Raw genomic sequence first — 18,410 nt, forward strand, 5'->3', positions numbered from 1 at the left:
ATATTTTTCTAGGCTTTTTCTTGCCTTTGGTTTATATTATTGTCATTAAACATGAGGGCCAGAGTTGTTCCAATGAATGTCAAGGAAGCCATTATGAGACGTCTGTTTTGTTATGCCAAACCTTAGGTGTAACAAAATCAACTGTTTGGAACAGCATTAAGGAGAGAGAACATGTAATGGGGCATAGGGCATGGCAAGCCAAGACCTCTACAGCTGAAGAATTCTCATCATAATGAAGAAAAATCCCCAAACATGTGTCCAACCGATCAGAAACACCCTTCAGGAGGCAGGCGTGGATGTGTCAGACACTACTGTCCACAGAAGCCCACAGTCATGTCTCAGTGGGTCACAGACTTCAACCAGTCATGCATACAGAAAATATGCAGTAAACATGACTGTAATTTACATCACATAAATATGTCCCAAACATTATGGTGCCCTGAAATGGGGGATTATGTATAAAAAGTGCTGTCATGTCTACATGGTGAAACCAGAATGCATAAAAATACCCTTTAATAAAATATGAGAACTTGCACTTTGAATCGTTTGTTTATGAATATAAAATTGTGGTGTACTGAGCTAAATTAATGTTTTTGTCCCAAGCATTACGGAGGGCATTGCATATTACAATTCTTATGAACATATAAACACAACAACAGCAACAAAAATATCAATGAATAACTATATATTGTTGTTTGTAACAATATTAGCATGGTGGATATGCATAGGTATTAAAGGAGACTGGGCTTGGGACTGGGGCAGTTGGAATAGCCAGGGCAGGAGGGAAGGTGAAGGCTGGGTCTCCTGAAGTACTGGTATTGTTCCGATTTTGCCAAGGACTTCACAGACCTCTTCGGAAGTACATCTGCAGCCTACCTGGGAGAAAATATACACGCCTCCACATGCTGATCACCTGGAGATATAAAAGTAACATTAGTTATGAAATGTATGAAAGTAACCAAGAGACCTGTACTAATTATACTATGTGCCTAATTATACTGTAATGCCTGGCATTATCATGGTCATTATTGTACTAAACAAAGAAAAAACAGAACAATAAGTATATGTATTTACTGTACATTCATATAATTTAAGGTAACATGGGTGTAAATATTGTATAATATAATAATTGTGGAAACTGCTCTATTATTTAAGTACTTAGCTGGGCAACTACATAATATGGGCAAGTTAACAACAACAACAATAATAATATATTAATGGAAAATAAAGGAACGTATACCAAGATGTCTGAATGACAGTAAGTTAGGCCTATGTCAATAAACAATTGGCAATGAAATAAGAGCAACAATAATACATTTTATGTCTAAACCTTCACGAATCAAACGTGTATACGAATTGTCAATACTATTAATGACGGTGATATTTTAAAACCGTAATGTGATAGCATGTTAATGTAGCTGGCTACGACGTTGAGAAACAGACATGCAAAGACATTATCCCGTTTACCTGTAATTTTCCCACATAAAAAAACGAACAATTGGAACATTCAAAATAACAATAATACATCGGGAATACCTCAACAACATAAATATCATTCGAGGACCCGTTAATATTAAAATAATTATCTAGATAGACTTACCAAAAGGAGCCCATGGAAATGATTCGCGCCAGGCAATTTCGAATAGTTAAGGAATCCGGGCTGTAAGGACGTCATTCGTTTATCTCGGAACAGCGCCGCGATATCAACGTGCGGCCAAGAATGATATATCGCATCCGAAGTGATAAGAACTTCCGTTGAAAATGAATGGGAAAAGTTAAGGAATCCGCACAGTAAGGACGTCATTGGTTTTTCTCGGAACAGCGCCGCGATATCAAGAATATATATATATATAAAGAATGGGAAAAGTTAAGGAAAGTTAAGCTTAACTATCCGCGGCTTCCAGCGGGCGGGTACATTTACATTACATTATTGGCATTTGGCAGACGCTCTTATCCAGAGCGACGTACAACAAAGTGCATACCCATAACCAGGGATAAGTTCGCTGAAAGACCCTAGAGGTAAGTACAATTTCAACTGCTACCTGTACAACAAAGATAAGGACAAGGGCCATTTTTTTTTTTTTTTTTTTTTTTTTTTTTTTGAACAAACAAACAAACAAACAAACAGAGCAAAAGTTACCAAAGTTAACTATCCAAACACTGCTTACCTAGCCAACTAAAAATACCGATACACAAAGCAAGTCACAGAGACAACAATTAAGGTTCACAGGGAGGTAGGGAGGGATGGGGAGAGGTGCTGCTTGAAGAGGTGTGTCTTCAGCTTGCGCTTGAAGGTGGGGAGAGATTCTATAGTTCTGACCTCAACGGGGAGTTCGTTCCACCACCGTGGAGCCAGAACAGACAGTAGTCGTGAGCGTGAGGTGGAGGTTCTGAGAGGGGGAGGTGCCAAGCGGCCTGTGGAGGCTGAACGAAGAGGTCTGGCAGGGGTGTAGGGTCTGATGATTTTTTGCAGATAAGCTGGGGAAGACCCTTTAACTGCTTGGAAGGCTAGCACCAATGTTTTGAATTTGATGCGAGCCATGACAGGCAGCCAGTGGAGGGAAGTAAGCAGGGGGGTGACGTGTGAGTATTTGGGAAGGTTGAAGACCAGACGAGCTGCTGCATTCTGGATGAGTTGGAGGGGTCTGATGGCGGACGCTGGGAGGCCAGCCAAGAGGGAATTGCAGTAGTCCAGGCGGGACAGAACCATCGCTTGGACCAGGAGCTGGGTCGAGTAGGGGGTGAGAAAGGGGCGGATTCTCCGTATGTTGTATAGGAAGAACCTGCAAGACCGGGTCACCGCCGCAATGTTCTCGGAAAGGTACAGTCTGCTGTCCATCACCACGCCGAGGTTCCTTGCACTGGGTGACGGCGTGAGTGTGGTATCCCCGAGGGAAATGGAGAGATCCAGATGGGGAGAGGTATTAGCGGGGATGAATATCATTTCAGTTTTACCTGGGTTGAGCTTTAGATGGTGGTTGTCCATCCAGCTCTGGATGTCCCTCAGGCAAGCAGAGATACGGGCTGAAACCTGCGTATCAGACGGCGGGAACGAGACGAAGAGTTGGGTATCGTCCGCATAGCAGTGGTAGGATAGCCCATGTGCAGTGATCACAGGGCCAAGGGAGCGAGTGTAGAGAGAAAAAAGAAGTGGGCCAAGGACTGAGCCCTGGGGAACTCCTGTGGCGAGGGGCCGAGGTGTCGATACCGAACCAGCCCAGGCAACCTGGAAGGAGCGACCAGAGAGGTAGGACTCAATCCAGTCCAGGGCTGTGCCACAGATGCCCGTTGCTGACAGGGCAGACAGGAGGATGGAGTGATCCACAGTGTCGAAGGCAGCAGAGAGATCTAGAAGAATGAGGACAGAGGAGAGGGAGGCTGCTCGTGCGGCATGAAGTGACTCACTGACGGAGAGGAGCGCAGTCTCTGTCGAGTGGCCCGATCTGAAGCCAGACTGATGGGGGTCTAGCAGGTTGTTGTTAGAAAAGAAGGAAGAAAGTTGAGTAGAAGCGGCTCGTTCTATAGTTTTAGAAAGGAAAGGAAGAAGAGATACCGGGCGGTAGTTCTGGATGATGGAGGGATCCAGGGTAGGCTTTTTTAGCAGCGGAGTGATGTGAGCCCTCTTGGAGGATGCCGGAAAACAGCCGGAAGACAGGGAGGAGTTGACAAGGGAGGTGACAAATGGGAGAATGTCAGGTGTGATAGTTTGGAGAAGAGAAGAGGGGATAGGGTCAAGGGCACAGGTTGTAGGGCGGTGGCAGAGCAGGAGTTGAGAAACATCAGAGTCTGTAAGGGGGGAGAAAGTGGAAAAGGAAGGGATGGGCCTAGAGGGGGGGAAGGGCACAGTGAGGGGGGCGGTGGTTGTAAAGGATCTGCGGATGACTGCGACCTTCTCATCGAAGAAATCAGCAAAGTCATCAGCAGCGCAGGAGGACTGAGGAGGAGGAGGCGGTGCGTTGAGGAGAGAGGAGAAAATAGAGAAAAGTTTCCGGGGGTTAGAAGCAGAGTTCTGAATTTGTGTTTGATAGTATTTTGCTTTGGCGGCAGTGACATCGGAAGAGAATGCCGCCAGGAGAGACCGGTAAGTCATGAGGTCGGAAGCGTCTCTGGATTTCCCCCACTTCCTCTCCGCTGCGCGGAGGCTGGCCCTGGAGGTACGGAGGGTGTCAGATATCCAAGGACTGGGAGGGGATGTGCGAGGTGGCTTTGAGACAGGGGGACAGAGAGAGTCAAAGGCGGAGGAGAGAGATGAAAGGAGGGTGGCAGATGCAGAGTCAGCGGGGAGTTTGGAGAAGGATTCGAGAGGGGGGAGTGAGGCGGTGACGGTGCTGGCAAAGGAAGAGGGTGAGAGGGAGCGGAGGTTACGGCGGGCTGAGGAAGTGTGGGTGGGAGGAGGGGGAGGAGGATGGGGAGGAAGAGGGAGGGAGAATGAGATGAAGTGGTGATCAGATGTATGCAGAGGGGTAACCGTGAAATCGGAGCATGCGCACAGGTCCTGGGTTCGAATCCCCGTCGGCCTGTTCTCCCCGTGTCTGCGTGGGTTTCCTCTGGGTACTCCAGTTTCCTCCCACAGTCCAAAGACATGCAGGATAGGCTGATTGGAGAGTCTAAATTGCCCATAGGTTTGAGTGTGTGTGTGAGTGAATGGTGTGTGTGCCCTGCGATGGACTGGCGACCTGTCCAGGGTGTATTCCTGCCTTTCGCCCAATGTATGCTGGGATAGGCTCCAGCCCCCCTGCGACCCTGTTCAGGATAAGCAGGTTAAGATAATGGATGGATGGATGGACAAGGTCGCTGATTCAATCCCCGGTGTAATTTTACATTACATTACATTACGTGGCATTTAGCAGACGCTCTTATCCAGAGCGACGTACAACAAAGTGCAAATCAAACACAAGAACAAGTGCAAAAGTGTACCTGAGAGGACAGTACTGTTCCGAGTCCTAGTGTAAACATACAGAAATTCAGAACCCTTGAAGAGTACAATCAACAATAAGATGTAATAAGATCCGCACAGCCATTGGGCCCTTGAGAAAGGCCCTTAACCCTCCATTGCTCCAGGGGAGGATTGTCTCCTGCTTAGTCTAATCAACAGTACGTCGCTCTGGATAAGAGCGTCTGCCAAATGGCATTAATATAATGTAATGAGTCTGCAACCCTAGTTCTGGAGTCCCAAGGGTCTACTGGTTTTTGTTTTCATTTTTTAATTCGGCAAACTCACACCCAAGAAAACAAATGAGGCGAGTTAATTAAAATCAGCTGCTTTAATTGATCAATTCAGTGCTGAATGAAAACAAGAACCATCAGACCAGAACCATGGGTACAGGCACCTGTTCTAGACTATTGTGGCTCACAGTAAAGCAACTTACAGTAACAAGAATAAAGGTACCAGTACAGGCGGCATGGATGGTGCAGTGGCTAGCACTGCTGCCTCACAGCCAGGAGGCCCTGGTTTGGAATCCCGGTCGACCAGGGCCGGGGCCGGGGCCGGGGCCTCTCTGTGTGGAGTTTGCATGTTCTCCCCGTGTTCGCATGGGTTTCCTCAGGGTACTCCGGACTCCTACCACAGTCCATAGACACGCAGATTAGGCTGATTGGAGAGTCGAAATTGCCTGTGGTTATGAGTGAATGGTGTGTGTGTCCGGCAATGGACCGGCGACCTGTCCACAGTGTATTCCTGCCTTTCGCCCAATGTATGCTGGGATAGGCTCCAGCCCCCCTGCGACCCTGTTCAGGATAAGCAGGTTAAGATGATGGATGGATGGATGGTACCAGTACACAAATCATCCACTTCTTCATCCCCTCAACTTCTTTGATGTTATCAGCTCAGATTATTAATCGCTGTATGAATTATGACATTCTTGGCTTATTTAAGCCTGTTGTTTTGTGCTTCCTTGTATTTTCTACATTGTAAATAGTGATCAACTGGGTTCACTGCACGCGGGAAACATCTACTGCAAATAAAGTTTTAGATTAAATCTGTTTCTGTGTTCTCAATTGTGTCCTCCTCTTTCTTCATTTTTTATTTGTTGATATCAGTCACTGTGAGCGTTGTGGTGTAGAACAATCAAGTGACAGTGAAATGTCTATAATGAGTCTCTTTTTCTGTTTGTAACAAAATCAATATAAATGAACAAATGGCTGTGGTGACTGTGTTGTACATGGATAACAGTAAGATAGACCCTCAGAAAGTGTATTTCCCAATGTCCTTTAAGGATTCAAGTACTAATTTTATTGTGCAGTATATTAGAGTATGGGCCAATTCCATTTAATTTCAGCCAATTCAGGAAATTAACCAAAACAAAGTAAATTAACTCAAACCTCCTCAGGGTATAAATTATATTTAAATTCCTGAGTTGACTCAATTTGAATGTGACTGAAACAATGCAGTGTGCTAGCAATGTTCAGCTGGTGTGAAAAGATAAATCGCTATTGTAGGTAATGACAAAAATGTAAAGACAGTTTTCATTACAGTCAATTGCCAATATGATCACTAGGTGCAGCTTGTGATTGGAACAGTTCAAATCCTATTGGTCAGAGTAATTACTTATTTGAAACACTTTATGGTACACATAATATGAATTTTGAAATTTTGAAAGTATGACCAACCACCAAGTTATTCTTTTAAGACATACTTAACGAACCCTAATGTCCTAACAGTAGATAAATCTAACCTTGTGTGACAAATAACACATACAGGTTTTACTTTGTCATTATATTAAAATGACAGAAAGGGTGTAATGTTTAACTTCACTGTAGATCAAATTAACACTAAAGAAAAGAAAGAAAAGAAATCAAGCCTTTCAATTTGAAGGAATGGCGGTGGGGACAGGGAGCTTAAAGGTTCATTTTGGGTGCTTCGTTCGCCAGTCTGTCAAGTGCTTCCCCGTCAAATCGGAGTAAGTGCCAGCCCTCAGTGGCGGTCAGGTCCTGGGCTCCCTTGGAGAAGTAGAAGTCCAGGGACGGAGTGTTCCAGTCCAGCACTGTAAACTGCAGGCGCGCACACTGCTGTTCCTTACCCACCTGAACAGACACAAGAGCCTGGTTACAGGGCACATATTTCTTACTGGAATACTGATAAGTGTGAACATTCGTGGCTGAGGAACAAGGTACTGGGTAGCAATGTAGTATTAAAGGAACTGGGCTTGCAACTCGGACGTTGTATGTTTCATTCTCAGGTGGGGCACTGCCATTTTACTCTTGATTAATTTACTTAACAAAAATTGCTTCAGTAAAATGTCCAACTACACAATATATAGATTGTATGTAAACATTAAGCTATGTTAAGCCCTCTGGTCCCTAACCATTATGCTACACTACTACCACACTGGACCACAGAATATTGTACCAATAGCTTGACAAATATAGTTAATGGAATTCTCTTTAAAGATGGGAATTTGGCTCCAATTATGGAATGTATCAGCGACATAAATCACATCTGTTTGGGTCATTCCACACATACACACAAGTATGTATTTGTATACAATCATTTATACTTTTCTACTCGTTCGTTCTTCGTTTGTTGTCTGGTATTTAAAAAAAACTATTAATGTTTCACCAAATGCAGCTCTTTATTCCTTCCTGACTATACAGTAAAACAAAAACAGTACACAGGAGATACAAACCGCAGCCACTTTGCTTAGTAGTGCCTTTCCAATGCCCTTCCCTGCAGATTTAGAACAGAGATGAATGTGAGTATTCAAAACTACTGTCTGAAATTACCTGTGTGCTCAAAGGTGCGCCGTTATTACTTCACATGTAATTTGAGCAGAAGTACGCTTTCATCTGTTTAAAGCGTACACACACAAACACAGAAGCACATACCTCTGAATTCTGGCATCACGTAAAGGTCCTCCAAAAACACTGACCGTCCTTTCCATGTGCTGTAGGTGTAAAAGTATAAGGCATAGCCCACCGTTGTATGTCCTGAACAAAAAGCCAGAAGACTCACACTGTCAATTCATTTTCCTCAGAAACTCGTAATAGATGGTATGAAAACACAGCCAGGAATCAAGATTAACTGTACAGTACTTCAATACCAGAGAATTTTGCACCTACTGGAGCTGTAAATGTATCTTTGTATGAATCAGCCACTGTGTGACTAACCACTAGACTTAAATAATAATACAGCATTTAGTCTTCTATTTATTATCTCACTATTTTGGGTTGAGGGGAAGGGGTATGAAGGTCTTTGGGTGCGCTATGAGAACCACTGTTAATGCTTGGTAGTATATTATGAAATAATTTGTCAGAATATACATTTAAATCTTTAAAAGAAAACCTTCTTTGCTCTTGTGTTCCTCAGGGACCTCTGCAACAAGGCAGTGAAAGAAGGGGAATGCAGAAAAGCCATCTTGTTCCAGCTCTGAAAGGGTTGACAGAGAAATTGAGACAGGCAGTAATCACGCACATATTCACAAAGGATTCTCAAACCTTAAAATAATATAAAAAATATATTAAAATTACACACACGACATAGAGCTATAGTAGCTTGTGAAAGCAAGTATTTTACTAAATACCGTCAAAACCTCTCGTTTGCGGCCTGTACCCGTGCAGCAGCCATGCCCTGCCCCTTATCTGGGTCGAGGAAATATTTTTTTTGTCACTTTTCCTCCTCGTCCCTTTTACGTGGGTGAAGTTGAATTGGCAGCAATGATGTTGAAGAAATATTCAGAGTCAATAGTTGCTCATTACAAATCTTTAGTTTAAAATAAAACAGATTCATCTGGGGAATCTGTGTGCTCCGTGCAAGAAGCTTCCAGAGACCAGAGAATTCCAAAGTAATAGCAGGAAGTGTCCTAGTCTTTATACATTATAGCTATCATTTGTCATATAACATCACATTGTCTCTCTTAATGTAGGGAAAATTCACAGAGCAGGAGACCCCCCCCCAAAAAAGTACAAATCAAAATCAGACTCTGCCCTAATGAACAAGCTGGTTCCTCCAACGCTTTCGAAAATGTAGGCTAAGAGTGTATCAATATATATGTATACACAACATATAATCCATATATCATATGTATGCTGTTTTTATTAAATTGAATGAACCTAGAACCTGTTTATAACCAAGCTTATGAAAACGCAAGAAACCACAGTGTACACTGTCGATAGGAGAGCAAAGACTGCAAGATTAAATAATTATGTTTAGTCACTTAGAATAAAGTAGTGAGTAGATGTGTAGTAATATATATTCCATACTTTCTTTGATGATTAAGGTATATCTTCTATGATGTCACTGCTGTTCAGTTTACCTATACTTTCTATGACTTACTTTTATTTTCATTTGATGTTTATCATATAATTTCTATGATTTTGATTTGACTGATACATCTGTGTACTCCTTTATGACTTTTTACTGATGAATATTGTTATTAGAAATGCATAGGTGGCCCACATGTAATAATCCAAAGCTAAGTGAAATGATGAATATGAGGTGGAAATCACCAAAACTGATCTATAGGTCGTAGAAAGTTCTGGAAAACACTATATAGTGAATAGCACCGTGTTTCATATGTTTTTCATGTTAAAAACTTAAGTTTATTAGACGACACAGCCTATAGCACAAAATGTATGGAAAATGATCTTTCTTTGTTTTGAGAATCAAGGGGAAAACTCGCCACAGTGGTTTCAGGACTGAAAAGTAAACATCTGCAACGTAGCCAGGTCATATGATGGTTTTTAAGAAAGCTATTGGTTGTACTGAGATAAGGATTGTGCATAAAAAGAAGGTTTTGTCTATTATTCAAGGTTGGAAATCTGAGGATTTGAACTGGCTTTTGTGCACGTGTGCTACAATAAAGTCAAATTTTCTGCAGACTTTGCTTTCGTGGAATCTTTTTACTTCCTGGAATTGTTTTACAACTGATTGGAGATCGGACCTTGAGAGCTTCTGTTTCCTAGCAACGACATTAACCCGCCTTAATATTTTCTGTCACTCTATCAAGGCTGAGCTGTCTTAACCTTTCGCCTCTATAATGACGCAGGCGAATTGGCTGGTGATCACTAACTCAAAACATTTCTATGCAAAGACACACATTGCATGACCGGCATCACTTAGTCAAAACAGGTCGTATCCAATGCCATGGCTTTTTAAACACCTGATTAAGTGTTCTCTGCACTGTACTTTGCAGCTCAATGTGTTTGAACAGACACACAGTTCTAATTACTCATGCTGACTTATTCACTTATTCTCAATTCTAACCATTTCACAGTTTTAATAAAAGCATTTAAATCAAACTTCATCATTATTCTAAACATTCCTGGTTTTCAATAAGAGCATTTTGATCAAACTTCAACATATCCTATTCCTTGATACACCACCCTGGGTACATATCACCTGTAGGGCCCAATTACTTTGCCCTTTCAGACATTACACCTTATTTATATTGTACCTTTCTGCGAAATCTTCACCTGGTCTGGCATATTCTCATATATGGCCAAGTCCTGTGATGAGAAATAATGCAAGTTCTTAGCTATTCATATATATATATATATATATATATATATATATATATATATATATATATATATATATATGCTAAATTGTAAAATTGTGATATTATAATGTGAACGTATAACAAACTGTTTTGTAATCATTCAGCCAAAATCGGATATTTCCTTGGTATACATTTCTTTTAGAATTTGAAAAAAAATACAAAAATAAAAAAAAATTCTGTTTTTGAACTTAAAATGCAACAGTGTACCTCCCGACAGAAAGAACAACTGTTCAAAACAAGCGAAATCGCATTGTGTGTTTCTTCCTTTCCAGCATAAGCCTACTGAAACTACAAACTTGCATAACACATTCCAGCCTGGGGGAAATAATAGATCATGTAAAAGTTAACGGAATAGCCTACAGGGTTGCCAACTATTAACTGACAAGTGAGATTTTCCCATTTGAAACCGTTTCGTGTGCATGTACAATGATGATGGACATCCTTTTCTTTTTATAGCTTAAGGTTAAAGAAAATAAGACTACCTTTCCGAAATATTCTGATTTATTGCTAGACAAATTGCAAAGATTTTCAGTGAATTCATGGAGGTAGCCTAGAACCGTAATAATACGTCAAGCATGAAAACTTTGAAATGTTGAAAGCACGCGGTATCATGGTAGCTGCACAAGACTTTGCAACCCTAATAGGCATATAGAATATTATTCTTAACAAAATACGAAGCTTCGTTGCGCCCAGAAACGGTATGCGTGCAAGACTTATGCGTGTTAACCTTGTCTTACGAATAACTAATTCGGTTCAATGACGTGATTCCACAACATAAATAGTATGGCTCAAATATAACGTTAGTCATATGCTACTGAACAGAACATGTAAATCCTCAATGCAAGAAGATGCAACTAAAGTTTGCAAGACGTTTATAAGTAACTTTTCTTCGTATATAGGCTACGTTGAGAGAAAGCGCATTTCACATTTTAATTTTTTGGTCGCTCACCATAATCATTCTAGAAACATCTTTGCAATCTTCTGGCTTGGAGGCACGTACTACTGCGAAATCCATATTCAGGCTCCAGCTTATCGCAAAACACACGTCTTTAATAGCTATTTTCACTGATACAGAGCAAAGTAGCCCCGAGTGCAGCACTGTTCACGAGCTGCAGTCTCGGTTTTTCGAAGTAGGCCTGTCTACTGATTGTGAGCTAGGCTAGGCTAGGCTAGGCTACTCCAAAGACTGATTTCGTTCCGTTAACGCTAACTTCCGCTAACATGCCCGTGTTCAATTATTAATGGAAGAAATAATACCCGCCGCGAGCTAGCATTTTTGACATATGAGTTTATTCCACAGTTCTGTGGCTAATTCCCTCGCCAGATTTGCAATGCTTTTCCCCATCAGCTTTTCAATGTATCCTAAATATAAATATACTTTATTAATATATATATACATATATATATTTATATTTAAGTTCAGGTGTTCAGGTGTTTCAGCCACACGCATTGCTAACAGGTGCATAATATCCAGCACATAGCCATGAAATCTACATAGACAAACTTTGGCGGTAGACTGAAGAGCTCAGTGACTTTAAACGTGACACTGTCATAGGATGCCGCCTTGGCCACAAGACCGTTGTGAAATTTCTGCCCTCCTAGATCTGCCCCAGTGAACTGTAAGTGCTATTTTTGTGAAGTGGAAGCAACAACAGCTCAGCCACAAAGTGGTAGACCACACAAGCTCACAGAGTGGGGCTGCTGAGTGCTGAAGCACGTAGTGTGTAAGAATCGATTATTATCTGTTCCATCTACAGAGCTCCAAACTGCCTCTGGAAGCAACATCAGCACAAGAACTGTGTCAGAAGCTTCATGAAATGGGTTTCCATGGCCTCACATCACCATGCGCAATGTCAAGTGTCGGCTGGAGTGCAAACTTGTTCTCTGGAGTGATAAACCACGCCTCGCTCTCTGGCAGTCTGATCGACTCTGGGCTTGGCGGATGCCAGGAGGACGCTACCTACCGGAATGCACCGTGCCTACTTTAAAGTTTGGTGGAGAAGGGATAATGATCTGGTGCTGTTTCAGGGGGTTGGGCTTGGTTCCTTAGTTCCAGTGAGGGGTAATCGTAATGCTACAGGGTACAAAGACATTTTAGACAATTGGGTGCTTCCAACTTTGTGGCAAGAGTTTGGGGAAGGCTCTTTCATGTTCTAGCATGACTGTGTCCCTGTGCACAAAGCAAGGTCCTTAAAGACAGCTGCTGTTCCTTTCCCACCTGAACAGACCCAAGAGCCTGGTTACAGGGCACATATTTCTTCCTGGAATGCTGACAAGTATGACCATTTGTGGCTGAGAAACAAGCAGTTTAAGGAATAGGATAGGATAAGGAACTGGGCTTGCAACTGGGTGCCATTTCCAGGGGCACTGCAATTTTACTCTTGACTTTTTGTCCCAATTGCTTTTCGAAATTGCTAAATTACTTAACTGCACAATATGTGGATTGTATGTAAACATTGAGCTGTGTTAAGTGTTCTGGTCCCTAACCATTATGCTACACTATCACCCCACAGGATCACTAGAAGCATGAATAGTCTTCTATCGTCTTCTGTAGAGCAGGAACAAACACCAACCCAGATAGCCAAAATGGTTTGGCCCCATAATGGCCCAAATCCGGCAAGCCAGAAGAAATAATGGATTAAAAATGTGCCAAATTACAAAAATGTAATGTACGTTTTATTCATTAAACATCCCCTCCAGACATGATTTAGGAAATATGAAAAAACTCTTATTTTGAATCATTTGTTGAATATTTTTCACATATTTTCACATATTTCTTAAAATGACATGTTCTCTTTTTTCCTCATTCTTTTCCTCATTAGAAAATATTTTATAGAGACAATAATTAGATTTTATCTTTTTAAAGTTTTTTCAGGTAACCCCATCCAGAAATTGAGCGACCCAACATGGGGTTCTGGCTTAAACAAGTGAGATTCTAAAAGAACTTTCGACAAACGGGAAAAATAGTATACAAATATATAATAGGTGCATATTACACTCAGTGAGCACTTAAGGTATGTATTAGACTTGTTTTTTGTTTTTCACACCATTCTCTGTAAAGTGGAGAGCAGTGGTTCTCAAACTGCTCGTGCTGTGCTTTATTACAGACAGCTCTACAGGCCAGGGCCGACTCAATGCACCTCCACCTCACTGTCACCAGCGACCAAGGAGCCCTCTGGAAGGCAACATTTTTGTGAATATAAAAACTGAAACTGGCTGGTTTGTGTACGACTCCAATCTGCAGCAGCGCTGAAATGTCTGGATTTTGCCAGAATGCAGAACCTGGAGGAGAACCCCTCCCCTTCCCATAAAGCATTTCTTTCCCCAGGTGCACAGGTCTCTCTCCTGACCCTGCACTTAAATTGCATCATACTACTTGTAGTTATACTCCCAATGCTAACTGTCCCAAAGGTAAATAGTGTTCTTAATGGTGATGATGAATTAAACAATATCTTGTTTTGCATTGCTCTTTAAAAAAAAATGCTGAGGATGGAATTTAGTCCTGATCGCAAAGGAATTTATTTGTAACATTTTAGTGTCACATTTAAGAAACTTTCCCCCCATAATCTCAAATACTGCCAAACTCATGTGCAGTACAGAACAGTTTTATTTTACTATTCAGTTCTATAAGCAAATTTCCTCTAGGTACTAGGTGCTGGTATTTCTACATTTCTAAATGCAGCCCAGTCCGTTGGTAGCTGGTATTTCAGGGGCGACATGGCTCAGGCAGTAAGAGCAGTTGTCTGGCAGTCGGAGGGTTGCCGGTTCGATCCCCCGCCCGGGCTGTGTCGAAGTGTCCCTGAGCAAGACACCTAACCCCCAAATGCTCCTGATGAGCTGGTCGGGGCCTTGCATGGCACCCAATCACCGTTGGTGTGTGAGTGTGTGTATGAATGGGTGAATGGAGAAGCATCAATTGTACAGCGCTTTGGATAAAGGCGCTATAAAATTTATTTCAAGCTGGTCATAGCTGGATTTTACACCAGGGAATGGTCCTATTGACGTCTGATACTGTTAGTCCATACTGCATTTTCTTGTAATGTCAGGTATGCCTGAGCACTTTTAATTTTGGATACTGGAAGCTCAGATGTAAAGCAAATTTTTCATTGCTAAAGCTGTGAAATGTTCACGCTTCACGCATCAGTATTCCAGTAAGAAATATGCGCCCTGTAACCAGGCTCTTGTGTCTGTTCAGGTGGGTAAGGAACAGCAGTGTGCGCCTGCAATTTACAGTGCTGGACTGGACTGGACTTCTACTTCTCCAAGGGAGCCCAGGACCTTTTTTAACACAGTTAACACCTGTCACTCATCTGTGAACTTGCAATTGCAATTAATGCAATTCAATCTGATTGCCTATTAATATGAAACGCAACTGGAGTAATTATATAGCAAAAATAACAAATAGTTATTTTTACTGTTGCCATACTTTTATAAGGCACTGCATATGGTGTAGAGGCTTTTGAAAAAAATTTTGGTTGCAGTATTTTGTAGTTTATTTTGACATTTACATTTGGGGTATTTTGTATCAAAATACATTTTGATGTATTGTTGCCTATTCCTGCATACATTCAACTGGAACAATGGCGTTTACCCCCGGTGGAGCTGACGATACAAACTGATGTCTGTTATGTATCCAGCTTTGGTTTGGAATATTTATTTTGTTTAAATTGTCAATGTCATTGTGCACACACTGTTTATCTCTGTTAGTGTATTTAGATCCTGATGCGGTATAACAGGTACATATTGCTTATCTGTTCCAGTTATTAAAGGCTTGATTGCTAGCCGTTTCATGCTCAAACTGAATAATTATAGTTGCCTACATTGTATTTATATGTACATGATCGCACTTGTAGGTTTGTAAGCCTGCTATGATAATATGGCAATTGATATGGTTGTACATATGCTGTGTTGGGATGAGAGGGAGGGGAGGCCAGCTGAACTACTTACGGGGATGGAGGCATCCAGACAGTAGTTCATCATGTCCAATTTTGTTTTTATTTATTCATGTAAACCTGTCGAGGACCCGGCCCTAGGCCCTCCTGATGAGAGATTGACAGAAGATGGGTTAAGCAGGAATGCATTGTTAACCCCTCGCACACGCCAATGGGGTAGGAGTAAAAGCTCCCGTAAGAGGAAAAGTATATGGTATAAAATAAATGTACAACCGTATATGGATACTGAGGAGTCTGAAGTCAGAGGACTTAGATTCAGGGTTTTAGAGAGCAAGGCTAAAGGCCTGACTGAGGCCATGCGTAGAATGTGTTCTAGCATGACCATGGAAGGGGCTGAACACGCAGAACGGAAAATTGGGGACCCAGGGAGTTTTGCATTCAAGGAGACAATAGATGTGATAACATACTTGGTTGACACGTGTGGGCTGGCTCCTACAGGGGAGGAGCACGAGGCCTGGTTAAAAAAACAGGATGAGAAAGACAATGAAAATAATTGGGAAATCAAAGAGCAGGAGGAGATTGAAAAATGTAAAAGAGATAAGGAAAATGGCATGGACGTCAATACCGAAAGAAAATTAAGAGGCTTCACGGGCCTCTCGGAGGATAACACAAATAATTTATCGAATAGATTTAAAGGACTGACTATAGAGGAGTTGAATGATGAATTACACTCAGCTATTAGCTGGATGACCTTTGTAGACCCCTTAAGGCGCCACAAAAAGGGGCACCTGAAGAGGGTGTTGGGATGGTGGCAGGCTTTAACGTCTGGCTTACATGAAATCAAAGTTTGGAGGAAGTCAAGGAGAGATTATGAAACTGACACAGACACCAGTGATGAATAGGTTCATTAAAAACAACATAAGGGCTAGTGTTTTTCCACTCATATATTAAGATGGGGGAAATTCCCAAACCAGAGGGGCCCATGAAATAAAATATTGGGGACAGTTCTTTTGAGGTATGAGAAAATGACAATTGGAAAAACAGAAATAATTAATATGGTCATTAAAAAACAGGTTATATAAAAGATAAATGTCTTCCCGCTTGACATAATGGGGGCATTTCTTATCAAAAAAGGTACACTTTTGTATGCAAAAAAGATATATAAGGGATAAGTTTTTAGACCTTAGAGCAGGATCCCAGAATTTGGCTTCAGAAGATATCTACGAGCTGGTGAAGAAAGATCCACGCAGAACAATTATAACCAAGCTGGAGTGGTAATTATAATCTATATTATTTGTAGAAGTAGGAAAAGTAACATATTATAAGTTTACTTTTATATATCTTTTATTTCTCATTAGGGTACTATATAAAGTAGAAAAATGTAGAGAAATTATCATATTTAGATAAATATAATATTCTAGGAATAGTTTCTTTTTAAACGTCAAGAAGGGGGAGCTATAGGATAAGGCTAAGGCCAAAGAGGATGGATATAGGAAGGGTGTACCTTGATTTTTAAACATCGTGGTGGAAAGGTAATTTAGAAAGAGCTAAGAGGGGTATATGTAACTTGCATGTGATTAGCAAACTGCAAAAGATGATATGTACACTGTAATCTGTATAACTCTATTCTTTTGATTGATTATAATAAAGTATATCTTACTATAATCATATGTGATAAAGAGTCTTTAGAGGAATACATTGAATACAGGACATCGATTACCAGATTTGCATCACACCCTTCACTTCGAGACTGGGCTGGAAGTTCAGTAGAACTTACCAGGGCTCCAGGACGTTCGGAGTACTTGAGTTCGTCCCCGAGACACCTCCTCGTGGGGTACTGCTCGTGGGAACGTGAGGTCTGAGCTCGGCAAGGGGTCCGTGGCTCACGACAAACCATTGTTTTAACATAATCACTGTGTATGAGTGCATTTTACACCTGACGGGTCTCTAACGTTGCGAGTGGTGGAGAAATCAAACTAGGCTGCTATCTTTGTTTATGTAAGTGTTGTATCTGGGAGAGTGACAGAGTAAGAAAAACAGAATAACATGCAGAATGGCAGAATAACGGGGAGCCCTGCATGTACTCTGTTCCTGCTGAAAGGGTGAAGCTAAGCAGAACGGGCCTGGTTAATGTTTGTCTCTGCCTTTTATTTTCTGTCACAAGGTTACACTTGATAAAGCCAGTGCTAACTGCAGATTACATTCAGATATCATCTTCACTTTCTCGCTATAGGCTATTCTCTTGCTGTGTATATGCCAGACAAGTCATCTTCAGTCATCAATGTGGTATTGTTTAGTCCTTCTTCCTATCCAGTGCAATTCTGGTCTATGGCCTAAAATAACAACTTCAGTTTGCTGAGGCAAAGAATGCAAATGCATGGAAATGAGAGGCTGTGTGAATAATTTGTAGGAGAGGTGGGGCACCCCTTTGTCACAATGAAAAATGATTCCACTTCAGACCAGAGCACCTCAGCCGCAAACCATGAACCAAAAATAAAATCTTGACTGGAACTAACGATGACCGTTTTGGGAGCCTCAGGAAAAAAACAGCGATGCCTTGGCCTCTGACGGCAATGGAGCAGCCCATTAAAAATAACCAGCGTCAACAACCCTTTGCGGGAAGGTAGTTCTGCTCCTGTGCCACAAGATGGTGCCGTTCATCAGCCTCATAAATAGAAAGCGTTTGAAACATTCTCAGCAGGGAAACGGAAAACCTCTAAAGCAATCCTGTCTCAATGAAAGGGTAACTTTAGCTGGAGGTTTTTTGTCAGCTTTGCGATAGTGTAGAGCAGGTTTTGCTTGTCTGCGATGGTTTGTGTCTCCACCAACACTCCCTGCCTAATCACATGGAAAATAAACCATAATCATCAATGGCCAATTCCCAGGATGAAAATTATATATAAATATATACACTCACCAAGCACTCATTAGGTATTTAGATAAAAATGTATTAACTAATACATTTATTTACTCAAAAACATATTTTCTAGATTGCTGTAGCCTATCCTCTTAGAGTTATGAT

The 18,410-nt window shown here is 41.5% G+C and overlaps 2 protein-coding genes across 2 annotated transcripts; both read right to left on the reverse strand.

The window, feature by feature from the left end:
- Window positions 1-2,257: 2,257 nt before the first annotated feature.
- On the reverse strand, window positions 2,258-3,340 carry LOC133132593 (uncharacterized; the record flags this gene model as incomplete). The annotated part of the gene is made up of 2 exons (XM_061248108.1): window positions 2,258-3,031; window positions 3,227-3,340. Coding segments are annotated over 2 exons (888 nt in total), but the record flags the coding sequence as incomplete, so codon positions are not given.
- Window positions 3,341-6,209: 2,869 nt separating this feature from the next.
- LOC133132846 (thialysine N-epsilon-acetyltransferase-like) lies at window positions 6,210-11,701 on the reverse strand. Its single transcript, XM_061248609.1, has 6 exons — window positions 11,446-11,701; window positions 10,392-10,443; window positions 8,282-8,365; window positions 7,825-7,926; window positions 7,626-7,666; window positions 6,210-7,023 (listed from the first exon to the last, which is right to left on the reverse strand). The coding sequence occupies exons 1-6, from the start codon at window positions 11,509-11,511 to the stop codon at window positions 6,838-6,840; spliced, it is 531 nt and encodes a 176-aa protein (XP_061104593.1). The 5' UTR covers window positions 11,512-11,701; the 3' UTR covers window positions 6,210-6,837.
- Window positions 11,702-18,410: the final 6,709 nt, after the last annotated feature.

The sequence above is a fragment of the Conger conger genome, chromosome 7 (genome assembly GCF_963514075.1).
Source record: "Conger conger chromosome 7, fConCon1.1, whole genome shotgun sequence".
Lineage (NCBI taxonomy): Eukaryota > Metazoa > Chordata > Actinopteri > Anguilliformes > Congridae > Conger > Conger conger.